The sequence below is a fragment of the Xenopus tropicalis genome, chromosome 5, assembly GCF_000004195.4.
Source record: "Xenopus tropicalis strain Nigerian chromosome 5, UCB_Xtro_10.0, whole genome shotgun sequence".
Classification (NCBI taxonomy): Eukaryota; Metazoa; Chordata; class Amphibia; order Anura; family Pipidae; genus Xenopus; species Xenopus tropicalis.
The window spans coordinates 29,717,707-29,736,041 of record NC_030681.2 but is presented as its reverse complement, the minus strand read 5'-3'; the positions used below and the strand labels follow the sequence as shown (position 1 = coordinate 29,736,041).

Here is an 18,335-nt window from a genome sequence, read left to right as displayed (position 1 = left end):
CTTTCTATCCTAATATATTTGTGTACTGTTTCTATTCCTCTGGCTCAGTCTGACACATTGTGATAAAAGCACGTATAATTAAAGCAAGCATTTCCAACTCATGCGCAAACTGTATTCCCTCGTCGGAGTACTTCTTGGCATAGTAAATGACTTTGACGATGACTCTTGAACATACTAATCTTTCTCTTCCTTTTTAGAGCTGCTGCTGTAAACATTGCACATCTTTTTGTTTTCTCACATTATCCCACAACACAAGGAGAATTACTGGTTGTTTTTATAATTTCATATCCAATTTGATTATGAATGCACTGCCTAAACTGCAAGAGGTTTATATTGAATTTGAATGTAATAAGTGCCATAATGCGGGATACTCTTAAGCCAATATTCCATAATAGGGAACCCTCATTGCAATAACCATGCACTCACCTAATGAGTCATGTTAATATTTTTCTACGAATTAGTGTTTTCAAATTTTTTTTTTTTTTATAGTTTGTGTGATATGAATGGTTTATTGGTGTGGTTTATCAATCTAACAATTATTTCATGTTGAGGAACCCCAGCTGTGCTGTTTGGCAGATGGGCTTTACAAATGGCTGACTTGTGTTTAAATCACAAAGAAAGGTAAAAACTCAGTAAGCTTTATCAGAAATGTAAATACAGCCATAAGCACTCACAGAAACGCTGCACTGAGTGCTCTGTCAAAAGATTTCTTTTGTCTGTTTTCCTCTGCCAGAGACACACAGCTCTCTCCCCCCCCCTCAAGAATGCTAAGAACTTACTCCCCCCTTAGGAATGTGGATCTGAGCCAATCAGCAGGAAGCTGACTCATAGGGGCATATTTACTAATCCTCGAATCCGAATGGGAAAAAATCGGATTGGAAACTAAAATTTTGCGATTTTTTTCGTCGCTGTCGCGATTTTATCGTATTTTGCGCAATTTTTTCATCGGCGACGTAATTTTTTCGTATTGAGCGGAAAAACCAATCCGAATTTTTCGTGACGGCGACGAAAAACTTGCAGAAAATATACGATAAAGTCGTAATGGCGACAAAAAAAATTGTGCAAAATACGAAAAAATCGCGACGGCGACGAAAAAAATCTCAAAAAATACCGATCATTACAAAAAAACGCATTCGGCCGCTTTCAGACGTTCGTGGATTTGTAATTGTGCCCCATAGTCTTACTAACTGAGCATGTACACTGGTCTTGGTCTCGGTGCAGGAGTGAGGCATTATGGGAACGTTCTTTACACAGCTCAGCTTTTTTTTTTCCTGTTTGGCTTCTGATCATCTGAACAGGTGAAATATGGGGAGACTTAAGGGCACTATTGAGAGAACTGAAGGTATGCCTGCAGCTTGAGATTAACTCTTTATTAGCCTTTCCTTCTCCTTTAAATCAGACAGATCAAATCTGTCAGTGGCTCAATGCACGAGTGTTGTTTGCAAGTAGAAGCGATTGGTTAGGTTGAAGAACTAACAAAACCTATTTTTGAAACAGATGTCTAGGTATGGGATCTGTGATCTGAAAACCCGTTATCTAAAAAACTTTGAATTATGGGAAGGTCATCTGCCATAGGCTCTGTTTTAAGCTAATAATTTAAAAATGTTTAAACATTTTTTCTTTGTAATTATTAAACAGCACTGTGTACTTGATCCCAACTATGTAATTAATCCTTATCAATAATCCTTATCTGAGGCAAAACAATCCTATTGAGTTTAATTAATGTTTAAAAGAACAGTAACACCAAAAGATAAAAGTGTTTTAAAGTAATTAAAATATAATATACTGTTGCTTGCACTGGTAAAACGTGTGTGTCTTCTACAGTAACCCTGCTATAGTTTATATAAATAAGCTGCTGTGTAGCCATGGGGGCAGCCATTCAAGATGGAAGAAAGGAGAAAATGCACAGGTTACAGAACAGATAACAGGAAAGCTGTGTAGTGTATAGAGGGATTCTTTAGAGCTTATCTTATCTTCTATGTATCCTGTGCTTGAATGGCTGCCCCCATAGATACACAGCAGCTTTTTTATTTAAACTCTAGTAGAGTTTCTGAAACAAACACCCCAGTTGTAGCAGTGCAGGGCAACAGTACATTTGCCATTAATTGAACACATTTTCATTTTTTGGTGTTACTGTTCCTTTAAGGGATTTCTTTTAATTCACTTAACGTATGAAACACCAAATTATCCCCATGCTCCGAGCGTTCTGGATAAAGGGTCCCAGCATTCTGGATAACAGGTCCCATATTTGTATTTATGTGGATTGTTTTATCATAAAACGAATATGGGAAAAAACACCCTACTCAGAATAATAACAAAGTACAACTAAAGCACAGCAGCATACTTTATCAAGATTTTTAAGGTAATGCAATCAATTCAGTGTTTGCCCCATGATTAGTAACCCACAGCAGTGGATGTTTATTTCCAAACATGTTACGTTTAGGGTGAAGACACACAGAGCTACTTAGTAGCAGCTACTAAAAACTTTGCAGCTCTTATTACTTTATCTACATTTGTTTTTAAATGTGTATTTTTGATCTTAGTGTTTGAAGTAGATATTTTTACATAACCTATTCATGTAACCTAAGCAACCCAACCATATCACTTAATGTACATTATATTAGAAATTAGATTAGAAATCTTCATTTGGTGGGAATACATTTGTATTCTAATATATATCTATAGAGGTAGATGATGGATAGCAACCTGACTTGTCTAATTCAATATCCTTAATATAGATTCTAGAATATACTTGAAGAAGAAAATGTTTAATATAAGAAAATGTTTAATATATTGCACTTATCTTGTGAAAGGTAAAACGTTAAGATAAGGGCCTTTTAATCAAAACTGAGTCTGTCATCCAGCATCTGAGTTTGTTTAGTTTACTGCCTCCTTTTCTTAGATTTGGGTTTATTTGACCTCATAAAATAGTGTTAGTGTGCAGTGGCGCTCCCTGAATATCATTGCTACCTGAGGGATTAACAGCAGCTAATGTCACGGTTGTTGAATTATTCCCTTTGTAAAAGAGATTATATTAGCTTTACAGCAGTCTTGTGTCACTGATCTTCACAAAACGGAGTGAAGACACATTAAAAATAATGATGGTCAATAAGGAACTTGATCTGCTCAGTGTAACACTGGGGCAATACTTTGGACATCTTTATAGTTGTCATGGGCCTGGGAGGGGTGACGGGCAAGCCTAAATCCTATTTATTCTTTTCTCTCAATATTCCGGCAGGTAATTAGTATTAATGTCCCAGGGAACAAATATATCCTGCTATTTATTGCTATCTTTTATACTTTAAAAACCCTTATAAAATTCAAGCTTCTCTTTATCCCCATTAACTTGCCCTACTGATCCTTTAGTAGCATTTTTCAGTTTTATTTTGTACCGGGGGTATTTGTTTTACTCTTTTTAGCAACAGTTTATTTAATATTTGTCTTTGCTAACATCATTTTCTTTTAAAGGATTGTGTTACATTGTTATAAATGCTTAATAACATCCCTGTCTGTTTTGGTTTTGTTAACTCTTTACATTTTATGCTCACTATTTCCTTTGAATTGGTAAAAATGCACTCTTATTCAGCCACTCTCTTTTATCTTATTATAATGCTAGCTTTCTCAGTTGTACTTAATTAACTTTTTAAGGACCCCCCCCCCCCCAAAAAAAAGGTTTAACATATTGTTAAGTCAAATTATTATTTCATTAGAAATTTAATTCAAGTTTAAGAGGTAGATTTAACATTCTGATTTTCATTAAAACCACAAATGTTTAGTCATTTATTAAAAAAACTAAACTGAAATAGCACAAACAAATTAAAGTGTGGAAGGAAAACAAAAAGAACAAGAAAACCACAAATTTTTGTGGTTTTTATGTTTTTCCACAAATCTTGTGGATTTATAAACATATGAACATTAGTTAATGATCAACCTATATAGCTGGTATTTATATGCATTTATATACATGTTTACTCTCTTCACTAAATGCAATGCAACATAGATTTTATTATTATTATTATTAAACTCTGGTTCTAATGAATTACCATGTGTGATGTTTCACTCTCCTTTTATAAGCTTGCGCTATGAACAACTATAAATGTGTCTTCACCAGAACAGCCTCCTCACAGCTTCTTTCTCCCCCTCCTCCCCAATTTATAAGTAAATATAATTCCCCAGTTACATACAAGCTGCAGTCATTGGAAGTGTTTTTTTTCCTTTATTTACAATCAAAAGGGGCCAATATTGGTTTATATGTGTGATCCAAACTATTGGATTGCCTAACCAAAATGAGGGAATAAATAAGCATTGAAAATGTGACTTCTGTGCATTAGACACACTGACCACAGTCCCAGTATTACATTTTCTGTTCTAAGATGCTAATTTTTCCAGTAGAGCAATTCATAGCGCTGGTCATGAGATTAGGTTGCATTTGATCTCAAGCACTTTAAGATTTAGGGCAGGGGTCCCCAACCCTTTTGACTTGTGAGCCACATTCAAATGTAAAAAGAGCTGGGGAGCAGCATAAGCTTGGAAATACTTCCTGGGGTACCAAATAAAGGCTGTTATTGGCTATTTGGTAGCCCCTATATGGACTGGCAGCCCACAGGAGGTTCTGCTTGACAGTACACATGGTTTTTATGCAACCAAAACTTGCCTCCAAACCAGGAATTCAAAAACAAGCACCTGCTTTGAGGCCACTGGGGCAACATCCAAGGGGTTGGGGAGCAAAATGTTGCTAACGAGCCACTGCTTGGGGATCACTGATTTAGGGCAATGGCGCACAGGGAGATTTCAGGTGCTTTGCCAACTGCATTCATGCTTCAATTTTTGGCTTTGGTAAAAATACCCATGTGTTTTATTTAATGTTTTATTGAATATGTAAGCCAGAAGATGTTAGGAAATTGGAGCAAAAGCAAGAAATCAGACTGCAAGAAACTTATAGTGTACCTTCACTGCTTTAATAAATACCTGCAGTTTAAATGACTGCGGCTGCTTTTCTATGGATTCCTTGCTTTTTGCTACAGTATAGTCATATGAGGTGTGGCACAGACACCAGGATTCCTTGCTTTTTGCTACAGTATAGTCATATGAGGTGTGGCACAGACACCAGGATTCCTTGCTTTTTGCTACAGTATAGTCATATGAGGTGTGGCAAAGGCACCGCTGCATTGAAACCCATGCTCATCTTTACAGAAAAATATTCTACATGGGAGAGAATTTGGTGCTGTTTATTATGCAGTTTTCCTATAGCTCCAGATCAATTAACTTAAATATTTCCCCCTTGTTTATTAGCGGTTAATATCACGATCATTAGGAGTGAATCCAGATGATCTCACCGATCCAGTCAGAATAAGCATTCCTCGCTATGCACTTTGTGGACAAGGAAAAGATGAACATTATGAGTTTGAAATAAAGGTAAAGATAATCTTTCGGGACTTTGCATATATATGTATATATACTTTTGTTATACTTGTATTTGAAATAAAAGCACTATAACAGCAGAAAATACACATTACACGTTGCCTTCCTCTGCCCTACCCCCTTGAGTGCAACACTGCCTGCATTCAGAAGTGTGTATGCAACAGGGGCAGGTGGGAGGAGGCACCTAGACATAACCCCTCCCATGCCCTACTTGTCCCCTAGTATGTGCTCCATTCATAGTGCGGCTAAAGGTGGCCATACACGAGCAGATCCGCTCGCTTGGCGATGTCGCCAAGCGAGCGGATCTTCCCCCGATATCCCCACCTACGGGTGGGCGATATCGGGGAGCATTTAGGTAAAAAAAATAATAATCCGATCGTTTGGCCCTGGGGCCAAACGATCGGATTATGTGGGCGGCAATGGGGCAGTCGGATCGGGGACCACATCAACGAGCCGATGCGGTCCCCGATCCGACCAGATTTTCTAACCTGGCCGATCGAGATCTGGCCAATTTCAGGCCAGATATCGGTCGGCCAGGCCGCTCTGCTCTCCCCATACACGGGCCGATTAGCTGCTGAATCGGTCCAAGGGACCGATATCGCCAGCTATAGTCGGCCCGTGTATGGCCACCTTTAGGGCTCACTGCCAGACCGGAGGAAGAAGAAATGCTTGCTGAAGGAGCACCAAGGGGCAAACTTATGCACTTCTCCCCCTCAGTTTGTAGTAAATGACCTGTCTAGATCTCTGTTTATGTAAATGTTTGGTGGTAGTTTTACAAAAAAACTTTTACGGAAGGATCAGTTCATAACAATTATTGGATTTTATTCAAGCAAATATCAGTATAGGTCAGTTTGGAATGATCAGCCTAGAATTTAATATTCATCGATTGCCCTTAGCCTTCTGTTGGATTTGAATCCCAGACCAGTCAGTGTTGGCAGATTTGAGATTAATAACACACAGATAATAATACATGGCTTCTTTTTATTTATTGTTTTTTTATTAGCACATTTCTAAATACTGAATAGGGGTATCTAATTGTAATCTGAAAATACATTTTTCCTTCTAAACATTTATAAATATCCAGGACCAGTGTGTGACACAACCTGGATGTGATAGGAAGCGATTCCCAGCATCCTCCAAGCTCCATGAATTGTACATTTGAATTTATAAGCATATTGATGGGAAAACCAAACTATCCCACTGCTTTCTGCTTTCTACTACCACTTCTCCATAGTCTCATGGACTCCCAAGAAGAGATAGGACTGCTGCTACTTTTTCCGATGTATCCTAGAGCTTTACCCTAAAGTTGAAAACAGAATTGAAACTTTTACATTGATGTGTAGTCTATTACTACCAGAGCATATCTGAGCCTTCTGTTTGGGATCATTGTCTTTCTAAAAGGACTTGCAGTTGTTTAGCAGACTAAAACAGTATTTGCTTATATTTTGCACCATCCATTCTTTTTTTATGTTTTAATAAAATCACCATATCCTGCCATTAATATAGCAGCCAAATGGGGAAATATAACTCAATAAATGGTACATACTTACACCCGAAAGATGGAAAAATCAGACTGAAATGTATTTGAAATAACCATACATATATAAATGTAGGCATAAAGAACCTTGCTGAAGTCACTGTTGAGATTGTCTTTTTGACAATCACAGTGTAGGCATGAATGAAAGGAAAGGTAGGTTCTGTGTTGGGTTTGGGTGTAAGCGTGTATTGCCTTGGATTGTACATGTGCTGACATGCATCCTAACAAGGCTTTGTATCACTTACAGCAGGGATCCCCAACCTTTTATACCCATGAGCCACATTTAAATGGAAAAAGTGTTGGGGAGCAGCACAAGCATGAAAATGGTTCTTAGGGTGCCCATAAGAGTTATTATTGGCTACTTAATAACCCCTATGTGGACTGGCAGCCTACAGAAGGCTCAGTTTGGCTTTATACTTGGTTTTTAATGCAACCAGAACTTGCCTCTTTACCAGAAATTCAAAAACAAGCACCTGCTTTTAGGCCACAGGGAGCAACATCCAAGGGGTTGGAGAGCAACATGTTACTCATGAGCTACTGGTTGGGGAACACTGACTTACAGTATGTTTATTGCTGCTGTAGTTATTATGTTATTAAACATATAGCACTAATTTTAAACAATTAAATGCTTTTATCAATGTTAGACCACGTCCTAGACTTTGCAGGAATGGCATTTTTTTCAACATAACATATGTTGTCATGTCTATTCAAATAATGTTTATTTCCTCTCTCCTCAGATAACCGTCTTGGAAGAAACATGGACGGTGTTCAGACGCTACAGCCGTTTTAGAGAAATGCATAAAACATTCAGATTAAAATACCCAGAGGTGTGTAAAATTCATCAGAAATGTTTTGATTATTCATTTATATTTAATTACCTGCACACTCAAGCTGGCATCACGGTGTCATTCACTGAATTTGACTCTTGACATATTTGAGTTTGTCAGTATATGTTTTATAAATGTTATTTGTTATTAGTTGGATACTTCTTACATGCCATAAATGCAGATTTTCCTCACAGGTTGATAGGTAATGGCTTCAGAACCTATCTTGGCTGATATGATTTGTAAATGACTTCTAGTACATACAGTGCTTAACTTTAAATTACAGTATCCAGTCAATAACATTTAACACTGGGCTGTTTTCTTATTGGGAATACCTTCACCTTATGTGCTGTTTTATAAGATGAGAAAATAAAAGCCATAGTAAATGCTACACTGTATGAGCCAGATTCACTAAACATATGGATTCAACTAATTCATGATAATCTTTGAATTTATCATTTGCAATAACAATAAATAAAGATAAGAATATATCAAATTCAGATCAAACATCTAGAAAAAACAATCAATGGATTGTACTGATCAGTATGAATGAACAGGAAGAAAAACGTAGCTGAGACATCCAAAGTCGTGAAGTTAGGCAATTTAACATTTTATCCTTTGTATTGCAGCACAATACTCCATAACCTGTAAGTGGTTACAGTTGAGGGTGGCATCAAATAATTATATTGAATCTCAGTGAATATGCCCTGACACTTTGCTCAATGATAGTTAGCCACAGTTTATTTCATAATGGTTTAACTGTATAATGTTTTTTCAGAGATCTGTATCAAGGCCACTTTATTTAATGGTGTAGGTTTTATTACTAGATGGCACTTTGTACATTGCAAATAAATAATTCTACTGTTTAAAATTGTATTCTTGAACCAGTAAATTAATTTTTTTAGCTGTAATATTGGTGTGTAGGCAGCCATCTCAGTGCATTGTGCCTGTTTCCAAGCTGTCAGAAAGATCTAGCACTGCACGATGGAACTGCTTTCAGATAAGCTATTGTTTCTCTTACTCAGTGTAATTGGAGCATTCATGGCCAGACTACGGTGTTTTACGATTGAGTGATATTCATATATCTACAACTAGGTGGGGCATGGATGCATTTTTTAGAAATACGTGTGTCTGGTATCTGTTATCTTGTTACCTTCCCATTGTTCTGCTGGGGGGAGTCAAAGCGCTATATAAATAACCACAATATAAGTAACAGCAATATAAGTAACAGCAATATAAGTAAATAAATAATAGAGAACAAATCACATGGCTGAGGGCACCTGGGAAACTAAAATAATGCCAGATTTTAAAATTAAGAATAAAAACATCTGTTTGTTCTTTTGAAAAATGGATTCCAATGCAGGATTCTGTTTGAAGAGTGTTATAAACTGATGCATTTTGTAAAAAACATGTGTCAGTGAGAAAATCCCTTTAAGAGTTGGTAGAACTATCCTATGAGCAGAAATAAGCTCTTTAAATTGCAAAAAAAATCCCCTTTTCTCTTTTATCGTGTGATAAAAGACTGAAAATAAAAATGTTTCCTCAAAATAGGAACAGACATATGCCACATATTTCCCCTATTTAAGGTGCAATGTTTTTAGCTGCCTCCTAAAATATATATAGTGATTGCTGCTTAGCTCCTTATGAAATAATTTCATCTATTCTGCTTAGAACCATCTCTTTTTCTTGTAGAGGTAAGACCTTGATTATTCAGTGAAGTTGTGTGTTCTTCTCTTTATACAGGAAGCTTAGGTTGAAGATCTTTGTTGGTATCCTTTATATGTTTATGACAATCCAATGACATCTGTGATATATAAAGGCCAGGATTGACAAATCAGTTGTCTCTTTTATTGCAGTCAGTGACATGTTTGTTATATGATGCAGTGATCTGTATCTATCTCAGTCATGACCCTTACGTTTTCCTTATAATATGTGTGAAATTATACTCCAGTGAAAAAGGGCTGCTGACAGCTTAGATGAAAAGTGACGGTGTGTTCATATTCTAAATCATGAATAAGGATGAAACGGTTTATCATCATGAAAAATTAGTGACTCAAACACTCAACCTTTAAGCTGCCATCCTTAAAAGACTGATGACTATGAAAGCATATCAAATTCCTATCAGGAAGGAGCACTACCCCCGCCGCCCTCACAAGCATAATGATTTCCTGTGCAGCATAGTAACACATTAGTATTATATCAGATTTTACCTATGGAAAGAAAGCGCTGTATTTGTTGTACAATAAATTCATATTATTTTTAGTTTTGTTATATACAAAAAGTTTTGAGTATATTGTGAGGTAAGATAACTGCAAGAAAGTCTCCTTGTGGGTCCAGCAGTAGCATTGTCAACCGGTTTACCTACTCATAGCCAAATGCATTGAGCATACAGTACATGGAATGCCCACAGACACCTCTACATTTTAAAACCATTAGGCGGAGTGAAATGAGGCTGTGACACAAAATTCAAATACACAGGAACAAGTGTACTCTGTACTAACACACTCTCAATATATATAGGACATTAATGCATTGTGTGCATTAAGCTACTTAAAAATGGATTGTTTGTCCATATATTGCAATATATTCAAGCTGGCCAACTACGTCAAAGTCATCCCTTCTGGCCAGTCCTGCACTCACTTTTATCACAGGGAGTTTAACCTGCAACTTGCGTGCTTTGAAGGTTGAAACTCCCAAGTAGTTACCCTTTTATTGGTCACCACTAGGATCACCTGACTGTAGTTGGGAATGATAGAAGCTACAACATGGAGCTGGCCACTGCTCCTGTATAATCTACAGCAAAAAATGCTCACCACGAAATTTTCAACCAATAGGTGTGGGGGGGGGGGGTGAGGCTGTGACTACAGAAGTCAAAGACAAGAGGTCCTCTGCACTCACCCACTATTAAAAAAAAAAAAAAAATATATATATATATATATATATATATATGACAATAAGGCATTCTGTGCATTAAGCTACCGGAAAATGCCCTCCCCTAGACTACTATTTTGCTAGTATTACTACTATATTGTCTAGCCATTTGAGCAACAAATTCATTTTGGTTTATCTGATACCTAAATAACAGAGTAAGGACAGTTAATGGAAAAATATAGTTCATTTTATTATAGGAATCCAGTGCTCTATAGAGAGAGTTTGCTGGCACTTCAAAGAATCACTCAGATCCAGGTTTATCAGATCAAAGTACGTTTTTTGAAAACCAGGCATTAAGTTATGCGTTTCATGCTGTGCCTAGCACTTAATCCAATGCTGATATGAATTCAGAGACCTCACTATCAATTAAAATGAATGGCCTATTTACTTTCCAGTTGACAAGTACATAACCCATACTTATACATGATCCCAAAACACCTAGAAACACAAGAAAATATGCAGGAAAAACACAACTAAATTCAGTGTCGAAAATCTAGTACCAAGCCCAGAGCATACTCTTTGGTCATTGCCTTGTAGAGCATCGACCTCAACTTGCATTTTGTCAATATGTCCCTGATTTGTTATCCTGATAGTACCATTTTGAACTTCATACCAAACATTCCTTTGACATTGCTCAAGCTTATATGACATTTGTTGGCATTTTTATTTTTGAAACGTTTTAAGCATTTTCTATGGAAAGGTTATGGGGAATTGCTTTTGTCAAGTCTTCAGTAAGTAAAACCAGGCTCCTTCTTTCATTTCTCACAAGAAAGCAGAGCCAGACATTTCCTACGGCTGTAGACGAAGCCTGCTTGACTTTATTCTTTTAGCTACATTTAAACACCTTGTCAAAAACAGGTGACAAAAGGCTTGTAATCCATTGCAGCCTTGAAGGTGAAGTAATTAACTGAATATAAGATGGCATCGCTTTCTGAAGAAAAGTTACATATTCTCGTTATTTCAAGTCATGTTTTACCTATATTTTTCTTTTTAATGAGACTGAATCAGTATAGAGAAACAGAGGCCTTTGCTGGTTGTGTAGGCTAAGCTAGGAAACTCATGGCTTATGATACCATTATGGCTTTATAAGAAATAGTCTTTACTTTTTTCTCCTTTTTATTTTCACTTTGAATCATGTTCTTTAATAATTCTGAATAATATTTTAACAAAGCGATCCAGAAGCTGGCTAAAACTTAATCTGGCATAAAATATATTCACATATGAATTGCTGCAAGCAAATATCTTGAAATACTTGAAAATAATTCTGTATTGCCCAAAAACAGAACATGCAATGCAATGCAGTTTGGGGTTTGTGGAATTTAAAGTAGGAAAGGCATTTTACTGCCAATAGATTCGCCACATTAGTACCATTTAGAACACTATATTTATTCTGCAGAAGTCTTTACCATACCTGAGTAAACAGCCCTAGTAGCTCCCTCCATTTGTTTAAGATAGCAGATGCCATTTTAGCTTGGTCTCCGTAGCTTCCTGCTACAGCTCTAGTCGTTGGTAGCTCAGATCACACATTCTAATGGGAAGGGGAGTGAGTTCTTATGGGAGGTGGAACAAAAAAAGGCAGAGGGGAGAGAAAGAGAGCTGCCTCCTGCCCCAAACGTAAACGAGCCCTAAAGGAAAGGAAGTCTGATACTGAGGAACATGTTTACATAAAAGAAGACAAGAAACCCTGTGTTTCTTTTGATAGAGGAGAGTGCAGTGCTTTAGGCTGTATTTAAATAGACTTTTTTTTTTTTATAAAGTTCACTTACTTTTTACCTTTACTTCTCATTCAAATAATTTTCTTTACCTAGTCAAGGTGATGATAAACTCCATCTTAGTAGACATGAGGTTTAGTAGATCCACCAGCTGGAAATGTTAGGACACACACTCTCACCTCTACTATGGAGAACATTGAGGCAAAATGTAACATAACATACATTGCTGGAAGGTAGATACAGATATGGGATCCATTATCTGGAAACCCATTATCTAGAAAGCTCCAAATCATAGACTCCATTTTAAGCAAATAATTCAGAATGCTATCCTTTTTCTCTTTAATAATAAAACAGTACCTTGTACTTCATCCCAGCTAAAAGATTATTATCCTTATTATCAATTCTACTGGGTTTATTTAATTTTTAAATTATTTTTAGCGGACTTCAGGTATGACAATCCAAATTAAAGAAAGACCCCTTATCCAAAAAAGCCCAGGTCCCAAGTGTTCTTGATAACTGTTCCCATACCTGTATATGAAAAAGTGCATTTAAACTCAAGCAACACTGTTTGTGTTTATACTTACTAAACTTCCATGCCCCTACACAGCACAATTCACTTTTCTTTTGTAGTGGGCCAATTCATGGGCATATTTATAGGCCAGAGTATATCAAAATGACTATGTTGTACACAGCAGTCTATGCAGTCTTTAGCCAGGGAAGGGCCATATAAATGCATTGGAAGAGCACATCCATTGGATAGCCTACTCAAATACCTATGGGTCCATTATCGGGTTAATGAAATTTACGTGTGAGGCCATCCTTATCTGAATAAATGATAGTAGTTATTTTGGGAGTTAAAGTGCTGACCCTTCTTTCCCAGTTTTAATTTATTTTTATACTTGTCATCATTCTGTCGTATTGCCACAGGCAGCTCATCACCACTGAGGTATTTCTTATCTGTCATTGTGGTAAAGTTCTACAAGGCAAGCATAGCATGCATTCTTTCTCAGTTCTTTCCCCATATTTGCAGTGCTTTATAAATGCGAAGCAATACTGTATCTTCAAAATTTAATTAACCCTCCTGGGATTGTAGAATTAGTGATATTTAATTGTTCTCCCACATAGTTATCTGCAATTTAACTGAGCGGTGTATAATAATGACAGTGATCGTTAAGGTCCATTTTATATATGGTAAACCTGTATTATTAACAGCGTGGGTATTTTTTTTCTTGATAATCAGTTTATTGGCAACTTATACGTCGGACAGGAAGGTCTTCATGCCTCCTTTCGTTGGTCAGGCCCCATTGGTCAATCCACCAAGTGTGGAACTCTTGCATAGTTCCAAGGATATCCAAGACTGGAAATAAGCACTTATCCCTAAATCTCTAATTAGCCTTCAGGCTGGTCCCCTATCCACTATATTGAGCTGTTCTTGGTGGGCCAGCCCCACAATTGGGACACTGATTTAGAAGAATCCTTATAGTTACAATAATTTTTCAAAAGATATTTTTACAGATTTTATTAACTTCCTGCAAAGGCCATTTTACTGAAATTGCTCTTTAAAATAAAGAGTGCTCTTTATCAGTTTTATCAAAGGAAGACAGACTGATAACTGGGATGGTTCACCTTCATTAAAGTTTGGAAATATATAAATACATACAGTCATTTAAATCATATTTACAATTAGTTTTAATCAAACAAAAAAAAAAAATAATGGATTGTTTTCAAAATAGCTACCTGCAAAGTTTGTGCTGCATAAAGTATTGTTACTGCGCCAGCCAGGGGACTCATATTGCAGGTAGGGGCAGGCAATGCTCACCACTGTGCACGCCCCTTAATGCTTAATTAATGTAATTGGCTGATTCACGCCAGCCTATCAGATTACAGATATGCAAATGTATTGTATTCTTTTGCTGGAAGTTTTTGGCCTGATCGGGGGCAGCAAGAAGCGTGGTAGCACGGTTAAACTTTTTACAGTCTGCTATCCTGGTGAGTGCTCCCCTTTTGTTTCGATTTAATGTAAATTAAATTTATTAGGCAGCCTCTATGCACACTATCAGCTTACAGGGGGCTTTATTTGGTAGGAAATCTTGATTTTATTCAACCAAAACTTGCCCCCAAGTCAGGAATTCAAAAATAACTACCTGGTTTGGGGGCACTGAGAGCAACATCCAAGGGGTTGGTGAGCAACAGGTTACCCCCGAGGCACTGGTTGGGGATCCCTGCCTAAAGGTAATATATTATCTGTTCTAATTGTCAGCAGCCACAAGCCCTTATGAACCGAGGCACTGTATCACATTTACTGTACATTTTTATTTCTGTGTTCCTTATTTAAAATGATGTTTCACAGGTAACGCTTGGTCCTGTTCTTATCTGTCGGCATTTATGAGCCATTTGCATTTAAAACAATAAGGAGGTATATAATTTGTGCTCTATTAGCAGTGCTGAGTAGTGATGCGTACCTCTGGCTTATTTGAAGATTTAATTAGCAATTCATATTTTATGGCTTAAAGGTATTTCGGGCGCCTCTTTGTTTCCATTTCTAATTATTTTGTGCGAAAGTCAGAATTTCACATTTTCTGGTATTAATTTTATTTGTTCTAGATTACAGACCCATCACAAATGCATTTAATTGACTTAATGCTCCTTAGTCTGAAACGTTAATTTTTTTACCCTTTCGTTTGGTTGCTTTTGTTCTTTTACAGTACATGAAATGTAGCCTCACTTCATCATTAGAAGGGAAATGACATGGAATTTGATTTCTGCACTACTTATAAAGTAGATTATCATCAGCTTTGTGAAATATAAATATATATGTCAGGCCGACCAAAAAAAAGTTTGTGTTGGAAATCTTGTCATAGTTACTGCTCAGTAAATCATTACCCACTTGTTTAGGAGTTGAGGTGTCCATACACGTGAAGGTCGCCAAGCAAGCGGATCTTCTCCCTATATCCCCACCTACGGGTGGGCAATATTGGGGAAAATGTAGGCTAATTCAATCGTTTGGCCCCAGGGGGCAGTCTGTTCGGGGACTGCATCAACGAGCCAATGCGGTCCCCAATCTGACTAAATCTTTTAACCTGCCCGATCGATATCTGTCTGATTTCAGGCCAGATGTCGGTCGGGCAGGCCAGTTGTTAATGCCCCTACACGGGGCGATAAGTTGCCGAATCGGTCCAAGGGACCGATATCGGCAGCTACAATCGGCCCGTGTATGGCCACCTTTAGCTTCTGCACAGGAAAATCATTGTCTGAATTTCTCATGTGATCTGCATCGGGGAGCAAATATTCAGATAGTTAATCAGCATTACCACCACATTCTGACGCCCCATTCAGACCAATTTAAGACTTTAAAATGTTTCATTTTGCTAAAATGTAAAATAGATTGTCCTGCTGGAAATCCTTCTGGATTCTCTAGTGAGATCCATAATATTTCAGTCTTGGGGGGTAGATTTTCTGAAATTCAAAGAAAAACCTTGAATTGTGTTATCACGGAAAAAAAACTTGACTGCACTAAAATCACAATTTATTTTTTTTTTTAAAAGGTCAATGTTGAAAAGCGTTTAAATTCTAAAAAAAATTGAAAGCTTCTACATAAGAACTTTTAAATGCCAAATTGTTCAAGTAAAATGTTTCAATTTTTTTGATTGATGCATTTAAAAAATGTGATATCGGGTTATTGAAATAACTCAAATTGTGTAACAAAGGAGTACTTTCATGTACTGAAGCACCGTTATCTCTCTGTCGAATGGTAGCAAGTGCTGCTAAGTGATTCATTTACTCTTTGTCTTTTCCAGCTCATTGCCTTAGAATTTCCCCCAAAGAAGCTGTTTGGAAACAAAGATGAACGAGTTATTGCTGAACGTAGAACTCACTTAGAGGTAAGCTATTGCCAAGAGTTTCACTTACATTCTGGCAAACAGCAACCAGTCATAGGCAGTACTAAGCAAAGCCTTAAATATTCTGTGTTGGCACATTTCCTGTACAAAGAGATACCATAGAACACGAGTGTAGCATAAATAAAGATCTCTGCTATAGAAAACTATAACATTTAGTTGACTATTATAATCTGATTGATCTGGTCTGTAGAAAGTTTTTCTGTGTTTAGAATTTGCAGGATTTGGTCAAATCTCGAACCAAAATCTGAATTAGACAAACTGTAAATGTCTGACCTAATCCAGTACAGGTATGGGATCCCTTATCCAGAAACCCGATATCCAGAAAGCTCCGAATTACGGAAAGCCTGTCTCCCATAGACCCCATTTTAATCAATTAATTCAGATTTTTTTAATTGATTTCCTTTTTCACTGTAAAAATAAGATAAGTGCTTTGTATTTGATCTCAACTAAGATATAATTAATCCTTACTGTATGTAAAATAATCCTATTGGGTTTAATTAATGTTTTATTGATTTCTTAGTAGACTTAAGATATGAAGATCCAAATTACGGAAAGACCCCTTATCTGGAATACCCTTGGTCCCGGGCATTCTGGATAACCGGTCCTATACCTGTATTTGGTTCCAGATTTGGCCAAACCCTACACATTTTTGCACAATTCAGTGTTCAGCCAAACAGAATTTAAATTGCATGAGTTATTGCAACATACATGTTCAGGAATTTGAATATAAACATTAGGGTTCAGTTTCTTGGTGGATTTGGCATTCAGCCTAATCCAAAAACTATGGATTCAGCTCATTTCTAATTCTAATACCATTTTAACTTTGGTGTGGCTGTTAACATTACTGTAACCAAGGGTAGGATAAATATTCTGTAAACTCGCTATTTATATATGATGTTTTCATGTGCATCTATTAATACTTGAGTTATAATCATAGTTAATCATATATAATGTAGGCTAATGCAAGGTAATTGCAGTTTTTGAGATTTCTATTCGTACAATGGATATAAAATGATCAGTTTTGTCGTCAGCTACTATAGAAATGGGAAGTGGATGCTATCTGGATATTATTTTTTCCTACTTGAATATCCTACTTTTCCAATGTCTTGAAAGTGCATGAAGTGCTCTGATTCATGAAAATGACTGTGATCGTGATTAACACTTTCGCATTTTTTTTATTAAGGTCAGATTAGAAAAAAATTGAAATTGCAGTTATCACAATATAATTGTCGCAACTGCATGATTTTTACTAAACTTTTCTGCTAGCTAAGGCAACTTGCAAGTTTCAACTTATCTTTGAAACCAGGGCAGGGATCATTTACACATTGCCTATTGCTTTTTAACAAAGTCAACTGTAGTGAAGGCTGCTGGGTGTTTGAGGCAGGTCCCAGTACAGTTCAGACTCACTTAACCTAGCAAATAGGCGCTGATTTAAAAATTGCACACCCCTAGGCAAGATGGACCCTGTACAAACTCCTCACCCTGGTGCCACACCCACAAGTTTCCTCTCATTGGGTCACTGGAGAGTTAATATGTAGGAGACTAAATAAGTTATGAAATCTCCTGCATGTTCTTAGTGCTCCGGAACCAATTTTAGATTTGTCTGGGTCCTGCCACCCTAGGCCTGGGCCTTTTTGGCCTTCCCACAAATCAACAATATCAACTCCCAGTAGTATACCAAGCAATGTAACTGCCATCATCTTGAGGGTGTAAACCTGAAAAATCCATTTTATTACTTACATTTTAAAAACTAAAATTAGCAGCAATCTTTAAGGCAACAAGCAAAGCCTGGTACAATTAAGATGTCAGGGCAGATCTAAAAGGTGAGACCTTGTATTAATTCAGAAGTAGACGTAAAGACTGTAATTTCGTTTAGCGATAGCTTTGTTTGATTAAATCTGACGTTCACTTAATCAGACTGGAGTTCCGCTGATTAACGCTCGCTAATAAAAACTCATTTGAGGCAAAGGTTGTAGTACAGATGTGCTGTAGTTATTTCTTGCCCACACTG

At 37.0% G+C, this 18,335-nt stretch overlaps 1 protein-coding gene across 2 annotated transcripts in view; it reads left to right on the top strand.

The window, feature by feature from the left end:
* kif16b (kinesin family member 16B) overlaps positions 1–18,335 on the top strand; it is a 131,943-nt gene that overhangs the window by 100,929 nt on the left and 12,679 nt on the right. The window contains exons 23-25 of one of the 2 annotated variants that reach the window (XM_002931754.4): positions 5,293–5,415; positions 7,696–7,785; positions 16,223–16,306. In XM_002931754.4, the coding sequence (XP_002931800.1) occupies positions 5,293–5,415; positions 7,696–7,785; positions 16,223–16,306 (297 nt within the window). Of the gene's footprint in view, positions 1–5,292; positions 5,416–7,695; positions 7,786–9,525; positions 10,025–16,222; positions 16,307–18,335 lie in introns of those variants that run through there. The other variant, XM_012963845.3, reaches the window with a different exon arrangement.